This window comes from Corvus kubaryi, unplaced genomic scaffold (genome assembly GCF_017639235.1).
Source record: "Corvus kubaryi isolate FWS band 111438036 unplaced genomic scaffold, C.kubaryi_AGA036_p1.0 37398, whole genome shotgun sequence".
Taxonomy (NCBI): Eukaryota; Metazoa; Chordata; class Aves; order Passeriformes; family Corvidae; genus Corvus; species Corvus kubaryi.
The window spans coordinates 916713-928840 of NW_024581137.1; the positions used below are offsets into that span (position 1 = coordinate 916713).

Here is a 12128-nt window from a genome sequence, read left to right on the forward strand (position 1 = left end):
CAGATGTATCTAGGCTCATCGTCCTTCCTTGCTCATGCACTGGTCACTGTGGTACCTGAAACTTTGCCACTATGAATTGCTGTTGCCATTCAGCATGTTTGATAGTAGAGGGAGGGCTTTGGGCCTGTTAGCACCCACCAGAATTTAGCAGGGCTTAAGGAGTAAAAATGATTCAAGATCTTTGTTTTTAATAGCATTCCTGCTATCAGATGGTAAAATACCCTAAAGAGGTAACATGAAATTGCTTTGTAAGATTTCAGGAGAGTGAAAACAGAAAAAAAACAAATAAAAGCAGCATTTGATACATGAGTTTCACCACTTGCTTTCAGCTTTATTTAACTTTGAACTTGCATGTACCATAAAACTAGTGTTGCTCCTCACCAAATTATGATAAATTTTGATCTGTCATACTCAGTGATGGTGAATAACTCATGCCCAAAATGACCTGAACCATTCACAGAGGAGCCTAAACCTACAACAAAGTGAGCAGGTTTGCTCTAGGGTGAGTCATCTCCTGGGACAGTGCACCTTCCCAACGTTCCTCTCTCCTGTAGTTGCTCCATCCTCCCTTCCCTTGAGACAAGGCTTCACCACTAACCCCTGCAAGATAACTGTTTTTGTGAGACTCATTTCCTAATGTCAGGTGGCAGCCACAAGTGGGACTTTGTCTGGGGACTCCACAGCAGTGGGAACCCTGAGTAGCTTCTACAGGTTATGGTGCGGATGAGGTCAGGCTCTGGTTCCTCCACAGCCTGTGGCAGAAATAACTATTGTTGTCATCAGAGCAGTCACTGTAACATGGATGAGGTTCAAGGCAGGCCCAAGAGCTTCAATGAGATTTTTGTGCGATTATAACAAGAATGTGACACACATGGTTAGCTACTAATCATGTGTATGTGATCTGTCTCCATACTGTCCCAGGAGGTATTTACTAGCATAAAAATCAGCTAATGAGGGGACGGGTCACAAGCAGCAGAGTGCTGCTGCATGAGGGGTGTCCCAGGAAGCATGGGGATGGATGAGTTGTGTCCTTTCCACTTGCAGACTCCGTCAGTTTGCCTCCCTCAGTACTTTGAAAGAACATAGAGTTCATTGTGGTTTTTTGCTGAACACTGCAGCAGAATTTATGCAAAGTTTTCTGTGGATGTAGCGAGAGTGCTCAAAAGCTCAGCCCATGTAAAGTGCCTCAGGTCCTTTAGGATAATGAGACATTTTGTGAGTGCACCTTTTTATTGTACCAATATTACATTACAGGAAAAATGGAGGGGGGGAACTTAACACATAGCACCTGTCACAAGTTCTCTCCTTGAATTAGGCTCTCCCGCTTATAAAAATTTAATTGATTCCTAGCAGTTTATGTGCTTGGTGCTCAGTGGGCGTTTTCTGTTCTCTTGCCAGCTCCATGGTTACTTAGAAAGCGAGCCGCTCACGCTGCAGCTGTTCATTGGGACTGCAGACGACCGCCTGCTGCGACCCCATGCCTTCTACCAGGTTCACCGGATCACCGGCAAGACCGTGTCCACCACCAGCCATGAAACAATACTTTCCAACACCAAAGTCCTGGAAATTCCACTTCTTCCAGAGAACAACATGAGAGCAATGTAAGACCAAGCACCAGATCTGACTCCTAGCAATTTCCTCTTGGTCACCTCACATAATTTCTCTGGTGTTTGTTTTTTTTTTTTTTGTATACAATTTTTCTTACCCTATCTTTTTTTTTTTCCCTAAATTTCTCTCTGTAATAGTAGGTTTTTACAACTTTGCTGAGACAAATTGCCCCTAATCAGCTTAACAGCAAAATGAACTTCACAAATATTTGTGACAACTGATTTGCTTTCATTCTAGAGTTTCAGCCAATGTGCTTATTTGCCATTTAAAATAAGTATCTCGGTTACTGAGCTGTAAATATCTCCTACCTCAGCTCCTGCATTTAGTTTCTAAATATGACACCTGTTGCTCCTATACGCACTAGCACAAGGAACAGAGCTGATTAAAATTTATCTTTTGATGTCAAAGGAAACTCTTAGAGAGCATTTCCAAGTACCCTCGTGGTTTTTCTGTGACAAATAAAACCACTCATTTCTCACATAATAAAACTCAGCATTTTTCATGGCACTTAGTTCTAGAAGATCTGCTTCTAAACAAGAAGAGTTACCTCTGAGAACCTTTATTCAAAGGTGATGCAGTTTACAGATTGAGTTGTTAAACTGGACTGTTTAGTGCTATGCAGAAAAGCAAGCATGGATGTCTTAGGATCTCTGAGTTATCTGAGTGATAATTAAGTGCCCTGTAGGCCCATTAAACATCTGTAAACATCATTACAGGATGGCATATAATGGCTAAAATAGCTTTCTGTGTAAGTGACGTACATGAGACCTTCCACATTATTTAATCCTGTCCTCTCTGTCCCCCTCCCTCAAATCAACCTAGCCCTTATCTGAGTTGTCTCTCTCCTCATTCAAATCATCCTAACCCTTATGTGAGGTGTCTGCCTTGGGAGGAATTTGTGTGCGTGCATGCAAGTCCAGTTCTTGGTGTGTGTGTGTGTAAATATAAATGTATTCATATTTATATACAGATGCATGCACCTTTGTGTGTATATATAGGAAGATAGAAAGCAAGCAAGAAATCCTGACCTCCACCAAACCACATACCATGGGAAAATTACGATTTCACTCCCTTTTTATTCATACAGTTTTCCATGCCTTAACGAAGTGGAAAATGGTATCAGACACCTGAAGTCCTTCTGCACATAGTGGTTATTAGAACCTGGTTAGCAGTGTCATGTACAACACGCCCTGGAGTGCCTCATGTAAATAAAAGAGTCAGAATATGCTTAGCTGCATTGCCAGCTGGGCTTAGAGTGATCACTCAAGACCTGAGAACCTCTCTCAGTGCATTGTGTTAAAAGTCATGACAAGCCTGCAAAAATATTGGCCCTGTTTGCTGCCATCGTAAGTTGATGGGGCTACATTAGGATTAAGGAAATTTCACCAATTTGTACCCACACATATTTATCTGGCCCTTTATTTATCCAGTTTGAATCAAATTTTTGGTCATCTAGGGACATCATTACCATTTCATTCATCTATCTCCCTAAAATAAAGGTAAGTTACACAGTTTGGGAGCCAAGCTGAATATTTTTGTGGTGTGAGTGTGAGACTGTAGCACAGCTCACTCAAGAATCACAAATAATGCTTTGGCATATATAAACCTTACATGTCAGTAGTCTAAAACTTCATGTAGCACTAACAATGAATTGAGATTTGGAGCCAAGGACTTTCCTCACACTTTGTGTGTTCAGGCCTTGATTCAGTGAAACACCAGAGCTCATCTGCACATTTAAACTTTTGCACATTTAGCTGTTCCTATTGACTTCAGATTTAATGTCCATGACTTTACAAGCTTGAATTTAAGTACTTTTTCTCCTCTGAACTTTGGGTGTGAATTGTATGTCATTAATTACTCTGTTTAATTTACAAGTGTTGCTATAGGAGAGACAATATTGAGAAATGCACTGTTTCTTCCATATCTTATGGATCTTTGCATAGAATTTTGACATGGGTACAAATACTCTGTAATTCTTACAGCTTCACCTGCTAATATGCATTGTTGAGAAGCTTTATTACTTTCATTAGTTTCTTTGATCATATCAGCAAGGGCATTTTTTAATTCTGAAGCCCATACTTTAGAATAAATGCAGATCAAAACCATGCTGCCATAGTGCTTGTTTGCAGTTTGCTTCAGAACAGAGCTTCAAAGGTCTGGAGGGGGAATTAAACTCTTTGAATACAAAATAAAATCAACTATGCATATTCAGTGTAATAAAATGCCAGACACCAGTACCCAGAAGAAATTGCCATGTAGGCTTTGTAGTCATGGCCAAGGCAGAGGTATTTTTGCAGTGGGTTTTCGAGTGCGTATGTTTATATGTCTTTTGTTCTGGGAATTTCTTTGTTGAAATATTCTTTGACAAAAATCCTGACTTGTAAATCATCCAGGAGAAAACCAAAGTTAAAAAAAATGAGAGTGAGGTCAGAAATGGTAGTAGTTGTATCTGATGAAAAGCACATTTTTCCCTAATGTGGAGGGAGGACTCTGAGTTTAGTTTTTTTCATGCAGAGCTTCAGCTCAGCCCTCAGCTTGGGAGTATTTCCAACTCATTGAAATACAAAAAAATTGACAGTAGAACTGACCTCGGGGAGAGCTGTGCTCATTAATAAGCATTTTCAGGACTTTGCCCTAGATTGAAAATCATGTCAGATTTTTCTCCAAATTAGCTGTAACAAGTAAAATTGTTAGTAGCCTGGCGTTCTAGGTTAGTAACAGTTTCTGCACTGGTGTCACATCCCATTGACTTCTCTAGTCTCACTGTTTCTTTGGGCTTTGGTTAATCTTTAAGTACAATCCTTACAGAATGTGTTGGGGAGGATGGATCTTTTAGATTTTCTTCCTCTGGGAACTGCGATAACATCTTAAATTTGTGTGCTTAACAGCAGCCACTACCTGCTGCTACAGATAGCCCCAACTCAGCTGCTTGTGAGTGCAAGTACTAGAGTAAACAAAGTCTGCTGCGTTCAGCTGGTCATTGGGTTGTGCCTGATGCAGGTTTTTAAGAAGAGCATGCAGGAGAGAGGGAAGATACTGCACACTTTTGTCTTCCTGAAGTCTTCTTGAAGTGAATTGAATTGCCCTGTGTTTCCTTTTGGATAGCATCGACTGTGCTGGGATATTAAAGCTCCGAAACTCTGACATTGAGCTGCGCAAGGGAGAGACAGACATCGGTCGGAAGAACACGCGTGTGCGTCTGGTCTTCAGGGTTCATATCCCACAAGCCAATGGCAGGACCCTCTCCTTGCAAGTAGCTTCCAACCCCATTGAGTGCTGTAAGTAGCAGCAAACATCCTCCTCTTGCTGGGTATTATCAGAAAATCTTTTGATCAGTAAGGTTGAAAAAGACATCTAAGATCATTGAGTCCATGGTTAACTCAGCACTGCCATGTCCACACAGCTTTTGAACAGTTTTTAACACTTCCACCACATATGCAGTCTTTGTCCACACCAACATGCTCTACATTGGTTTTGCTGTACCTGTCTAGTTAGTGAACTTTAATCTGCTTTCGAAAAGTACGTGGTTTATATTGCGAACAGAGTACCTCTGTCTTAGGAAAAAATGTGTAGCTTTGTGCATTGAGTGCTGTAGAAAAATACATACTTACAAGTAAAGAGCAGTTAAACTAATAGCAGACCTGGGAGTGACAGAGCCTTTTGTTTTAGTGACTCCTTATCATAAAGGTAACTGCTGTAGAAGTTTTGGAAAACACCTCTTGTGTCCTATTCACTCTGTCTCCCCATCATAAAGCAAAAACCAGCAAACAGAACCCCAGCCCCTTTGATAAGGAGCAAGCAGTATACTAGAGCTGACACGCTGGCACAAGCTGCCTGCAGCTTCAGAAAACCTCCAGAAACCAGGTTTCTGCACTGGGGGCTCTTTAAATGAACAGACTGTATTTTATCAGATACACTGGGGCACTCTTCAAAGATACCTATATCATGTTTGCTCTGTAAGCCTCATCAGCCTCCCCCATATAAAACAAAACCTATCTGCTTTGTGTAGCTTTAGCACTCCAGCATAAGTGGTGGAAGCTGAATTTCAGCCTAACTCCCAATGCTAATTTGATTTGCTGGATGGACAGAAACAATTTTTTAAGGTTTTGTTGAATTCCATCCACAAAGTGGATCTTTCTGATGATGCCAGAGAAGGGAGGAAATTTAACATCTGGCAGGTATATGGGGGGTGAGCTCTGGCAGAGGGAATGGGGAGGAAAACTTGACCATCCCTAGCTCCATTCATGCTAGAGGGCAAAGCCACGAGGAGTCATGGTTTCATCCTGCAGTTGAAGTTTATGAGAGCTTTCAGTTGCTACATAGCAGGATAAGGCACAATTTGAATCTATCCTGAACTGGTTTGTGCAAAGGTGCCAAGGTCAGGGAGCCACTAAATATGAAGCTGATTGGATTTGAGTGTGTAATGAGCAAAAGCATGGCACATGCCCACTGAAAGAAGCAGAAAACAGGAGAAAAAATAAGTGCTAGTGTTATTTCCAGTGCAGAATGTGGAATAAGCTGGTGTCAAAAACTTCATATATTTCTTAGTGCATGTGACACCAGAAGGAACCATATAATCTGGATAAAATGCCACATCGTCCCTTGAAGCAGCACTCTCTTCATGTCCCAGTTGAAGGGGGATAAAATTTGTGCCACAAGAATACCAGGTTCAGTTTACATGGGTTCATGAGTGCTTTGGCCAGCACTGGCTGCTGCTGATGCTGCTGCTGCTGTGAGACAGTTGGCAGAATTGACAGTAGGGTGTATACTGACTGAAACAAATTTTGGACATGCATGATCACCTTGTCATGTGTGCCTTGTGAACACACAGCATATATGCTAGAGTGAGAGAAAATGATTTAAGATAAATGAGTTTCCATAAAAATACACTTTCTGATATAGTACATATCAAGCTGAGTTTTAAAACACTTGGCCTTTGTGAGTATTTTGAATCTGTACTGCTGTTTAACACTATTGTTTACAATCAAAGTACTTGAAAATGAACCATGTTTCCTGTAAACCTTGTGACCTTTCTTTGTTTCTGTATCAAACTCAGCTTATCTTACGAGGGTAAGCATTAAGTTACTTACTAATGTAGTTCTTACTTTTTTGTGTGTTTGTGGTTGCCTTTTTTTTTTTTTTTAATGTTCTTTGTAACTCTCCAGCTCAAAGATCTGCCCAAGAACTGCCTCTGGTGGAGAAGCAAAGTACCGACAGCTTTCCTGTTACTGGAGGGAAAAAAATGATACTGACTGGTCATAACTTTCTGCAAGACTCCAAAGTCATCTTTGTGGAGAAAGCGCCAGGTATGTCTTTTCAATCTAGACTCCAGTCTGCCTTCCCCCCCACCCCATCTGTGTCAAATGATGAAAGCACAAATATGGTAATGACATTTTCTTCTGCAAGTAATATGTTTTCCATGTCACTGGGCAAAGCTGTGGAAAGGATCTGAGCCGTGCCTAATGCTGAGGTTTCACACTGTGGCAACCGTAGTTACAGGTAGACAATAGAGACATTAAAAGTCAACCTTTGGCATTTGTTTATTGTTTATTTACTTGCTAGTCATGAGTGTAGCAGGCAGGACCTGTGAGAGGGGTTCGAAATCTCCGGTGCCATGTCCCCCTAAAGCCTGCAATACAGTGCATCTTTTTAAACATTTCTGTCATTTGTGGTGTGCATGCACCTGTGTTTCCTGTGGCTTTTACAAGGCACTGGCTGAGCAGGACTTGGAGCACACACAATCATTTGAAGGACAGGTTTACCTTGAGAACTGAGGGAAGGACTGAACACAACTTCCCCCTAACCCAGCACTGCTCCTGTGGTGCTGTGGTGATGCAACTGGTTCTGCTGGAGAACAGTCACAGGCCAGGCTGAAGCAGGGAAAATGGCATGGAGTGGGAGCTGGAGCTGGGGCAGGATATGCCTGGAGGAGCGGTGGATCACAGGGTGACAGTGATGTGTGTGAATGCCCTCTGCGGGAATAGGCAGTGGGAGTGGAGCTGGGAGTCAAAGCCAGACTCTGAAACGAGACTGTTAAGGATAGTTTTGAGTCTTGTTTTGGAAAGGGTTTCCCTGGCGCTGGCACAAGCTATGAATTCCTCAGCTGCCGACTGAACCCCCCACCCCCACCCCGAACTTAAAACAGTCTTGGGCACTCCTCAGGCCGCCTGCACCGGCTTTGACGCTGTGCCTGTTTAACCGCATATGTCCACAGAGTTCCCACGCTGTTCTCCTGCCCACAGCCCCTACCGGCACCACAGGAACTCAGGCTGTGGGGCAGGGTGGCAGGGAGAGCAGGGGAGGCTCTGGAGGCAAAGACACCCAAGTCTTTGGGCTCAGCAAGCTCAGGACAATAGCAGAAGACTCCCCTGAAATTCCCCAACAGAGTCCTGGATTGATAAGGTTTAAGTTGCCAGAAGCACGTGGGCAGAGGCAGTGCCCTGGCTTCTTGGGGAGAGCCAGTTGGCACATTCCTGTGAACCCCAACCACTGCAGCACACACAGTGGGGACATGGCTGTGACATCAGCAGAAACATGCTTTTTGTTTCTTAAGACAGTTAAAAAAGAAAGGAAAAAAGGTGGTATTGCAATTTAAAAAACCTGAATTCTGCTTTCTGTGTTCGCCCTGGGGGGGGGGGAGAAAGTTAACGTCTACTTTATTTATATTTAAACTTCCTTTGCTGCACAGAACTGGGTTAGTGTGACATGTCAGGAGTCTTCGATCTGTCTCATTACAAAAAAGAAACCACATTAAAGGATGCCTTCCTTAATACTTATTTCCTTTCCTCTTCCTTTTTTGAGTTGGAAAATTTTAAGTATTGCATTCCAAAGGATGTGGAATTGTGATGGTGATGCTGTTTGCCCACAGCAGGTACCACAGCGTGGATCTGAACACTGTCTCCCTGCTCCTATATTCCTATACTACATTAGGTACACGAAAAGCAGGATATTCACTGTATAGCTTTCAATTACAGAATTTAAGGTCCTGCCTGTTTTTAGTAGTCTCACTGTAGGTTTGTTGCAGGGCAGTATAACCTGCAGGGGCTGAGCCCTCAGAGTCAGAGTGTAGCACCTCCAGGAGCTGCAATAATTGTGTCAGTAGAAATGACACACAAAAAGCGAAGCTGCTGGCTGATCTTGGCTGAGCAATTTTTAAAGCTTCCATGGTTTGTGTGCTGTGCCGCCTCACACAGCTCGATGCATCAGAAGCAAACAAGAGCGCTGTATCATTGCCTTAGTGGCAGACTGCTCTGGCTGGATTTTTGAACAGTCACTGTATTTAATGTCAAATGAACAAGCATTAGCAGCCTTCACTTTTGTAAATCAGCACAGGGTGTTTCTTTCCCTTTCAGCTCTTGAACGTCAGTGAAAGTAGGTCAAGAGAAGGAACACCAGCATAGTTTCTCTTTCTCTTAGAGAGCTGGTTATGAACTTCTGTGATTAGCTGGAGACATTCATTAGTTTTGCTGCTGTTACCACTTTTGTTTTTGAATTTGGAATGCTAATCACGTTCCTAGTAGGTAGCAGCCAAACACAGCTATTACAGAGTAATAGATCAAAGTAATAGATCATTGTGCTCGTAAAGAGAATATATCTTTTGTATAAAATTTAAATATTGTACTGTGTCAACTCATGTCTTCAGTCCTTACTCAGGCAGAGTCCCCAAGCTGGGAGGCAGTCTCCTGGAGCTTGTCTAATTCCTCCTAGTCTGCATACTTAATTGGATAATGCAAGAAGTTTGAGAACACTTTTTGTTTGCCCTTTTTTTCCCCCAGCTTTCTCTAAATCTGCTGAGTGCATTGTGGTCTGCTGAATGTTTTTCCAAGCATGAGTCCCAGGCTTTCAGTCTTCAGGGCTAGCCCTCAGCTGTTGTAGTCTCTGGAGGAATGGCATTATCCTGGCCTCCTTTGGTGGGGGAGTCAGTCTGAGCAGTGACTCATACAAGAGGGAATCCCTGAAGAATGATCAAATCAATCTTTCTGCTGGGGCAGCAGTGGCTTCCTGCTTTCAGCTTAACCCCTTACTAGCTGCTGTTCAGCCAAGAAGCATATGAAACAGAGCAAAACAAACTTTGCAGCCCTGTGACTCTGTGTCTCACACAGGGAGAATGAGGTATCCAGGGGGTGAAGGCACAGCACACTGAAAGGACCACGGGAGAACCGCTGTGAGGACCTTCTCTGGAAGGAGAACGCCTCATGGTGAGGTCAGGCAGAAGGCACCCCTTTGGATAAATAATGAGTGTTCAGAAGTGGATCAAATTTGCTCAAGAGTCTACAGTACTGTAAAAAAATTCTTACGTGTTGATGTGAGGCCTTATTTTGGCAATATTCTGTTGCTTGTAGCTCACACCATATTTTCCAGTGATGATCAATGGTGTAAAATGACCATCAAAGAAACCTAGCAGTAGTGAAAATGTGAATGTTAAATGTACTTTGAGAGGTTCACTCTTTTGAATTCAGAATTTCCTTAGACTAGGGAGTCCCACAATGATTTTGTTTCTTAAAAATTACACTTATAACTTTTTTTCTTATCTCCTTTCACTTTCTATCTCTCTTAGTAGTCATGCATTTCTCTTCCTGAGGTTCAAAAGTGTCTTGTGTGTGTCATGCTTGTTGGGTGCCATGTTGAGGACAGCCAACACCTGTCTGTTTTCCTCTGGAAGAATTAGTACTTCGTAAAATATTGAAAAGTCTGCAACTCCTTACTGGCAAGGGCCCTTGATGTCCGTTGGCTGGGGTTTGCTGTGGCAGCGAGGTGTGCATTTTAGTTACAGAAGTAGGTGAAGTGAAGTTGGTGTTTGTTAGCTATGGCAGGAAGTGTTTGGCTAGGAGTGAGAAAATGCTTCCTGTTAGCACCTGCATCTGCATGGATTATGATCTGGAATTATAATAAAAGACTGATTTAGTTACTCAAAATTTTAAAACTTTTTATGTCATTCGTAGATTATAAATGTATGGGGAGCAAAAGTCTTGAGGGAAGTTCAGAAAATGCAGAGATGCTTGGAAAGTGTGTTTTAGGGATTGCATATCTATCAGCTAGCTTTTTTTGCTAACGTTTTCTACAAACACTCTGTTTTCAAAGCTAGTTTTTTAAAGGTAATGTGAGTTACTGAATACAAGCAGCACAAAAGCCTAACTAGCCAAAATGACCAGACTGCTGGCTCTTAGTATGTCAGATTATGATTAGTGATCTATAAAACTGATCACTGCTGTGAAAAAATCCTGGTTTTCTTCCCTTGGTTCACAAAATGTATCCTGTAAATGATGAGTGAAAGCTCGGTGATGAAACACAAACCCAGGATCCCAAGGAACAAAGCATAGGAAAATTATGGGTATGCTGTGGTACAGGTAAGTTGTGGCTTATAGTTCCTGGCATGCTGTAGGATGTTTTGGGATAGAAAGAGTATTTTGGGTATTAGAAAAAGTCTTGTACAGAAATCTGAAAGAGTTAATCTACCCTGAAAATCTCTCCTTGCTCAAAAATTGCTCCTTGCTCCTGTAGCTTTTAACACTGGAACTAGCTCAAGTATTTCCAGACTTCACGGATTTGGCCAAGTCTGGACATACCTAAGAGATCAGGTTAAACTGATGAAATCTTTCTAATCAATTTGTGATCTATTGGCAGAAATGGTCATTTGGTGTACTGTTATTAATTATCATTGGGTTGCGTTGCCACTACTTAAGTCAGAGCTCCAAACCCAGTTCTTTGCTTTTGTGCTTAGTTACGAGAGCTTAAGGCAAGGATTTTAAAGAGCGAAAAGGCAGAAATGTAACACCCAAATTCACTATGGGATTGGTTTCTCAAATAACATGACTTTGGTACTTTGACTCTGGGCTGTTAATGTTGAGGTTCATTTTGTCCTGGTCAAAGGCTGTGTCTAAGCTTCCCTGTAATAAATGCCCCTCCCTGAAGATGCATCACTCTCTTTGATGGACATCTGTAGAATTCACAATTTGTAATGCTGTATCTCTGAGTAACTCCAGACTTACAGACTTCAATGGTTTTGAACGAGTTGTTAATTACTCAGACTTCAACAGTAATCCTGGCACCTACACACTTCAGTAACCTAATTGCATAATATCCTCAGCTATTGTGCCCAAAGCCTTTGATACTCAAAGTTCCTGAAAGAGAAATAAACAGTGTGTAAGCAATATTTCCTCCTGGGATTTTTCTTTTCGAATATTTTCAAACAATTAGGAAGCTTTTCAGATTTAGTTACTGCTTCAAATTCTTCATTCTGCTCTTGTTTTTATTTTGTTAAATGGATTTTTCTGTCAAAACTGTTCGTCCTCTCACAGGTTTTGCTCTTAGAACATGAAGGTGTTGATGTGTAATAGTTATAACTAGAGCAGATGAAAGATAACTGGGTGAAATCACCAATTTAATTTTTTTTTGTATATATGCCAAAGGAAATCATAGCTTTCTGTAAGTATTTCAGATGGGAAAACTTAACAGTTTGCCTCCTCTTAGATGTGTGGTCAAGCTCAGTCAGCTGAATTTTTGCACAAGGTAAATGCAAT

At 41.8% G+C, this 12128-nt stretch overlaps 1 protein-coding gene across 7 annotated transcripts in view; it reads left to right on the forward strand.

Moving 5' to 3' along the window:
* The window catches only part of NFATC1 (nuclear factor of activated T cells 1), a 113133-nt gene that overhangs the window by 42271 nt on the left and 58734 nt on the right, over nucleotides 1-12128 (forward strand). For all 7 annotated transcript variants that reach the window (XM_042043602.1, XM_042043604.1, XM_042043606.1 and 4 more), the window contains exons 4-6: nucleotides 1399-1601; nucleotides 4714-4886; nucleotides 6774-6914. In XM_042043602.1, coding sequence (XP_041899536.1) covers nucleotides 1399-1601; nucleotides 4714-4886; nucleotides 6774-6914 — 517 coding nt within the window. The remainder of the gene's footprint in view (nucleotides 1-1398; nucleotides 1602-4713; nucleotides 4887-6773; nucleotides 6915-12128) is intronic.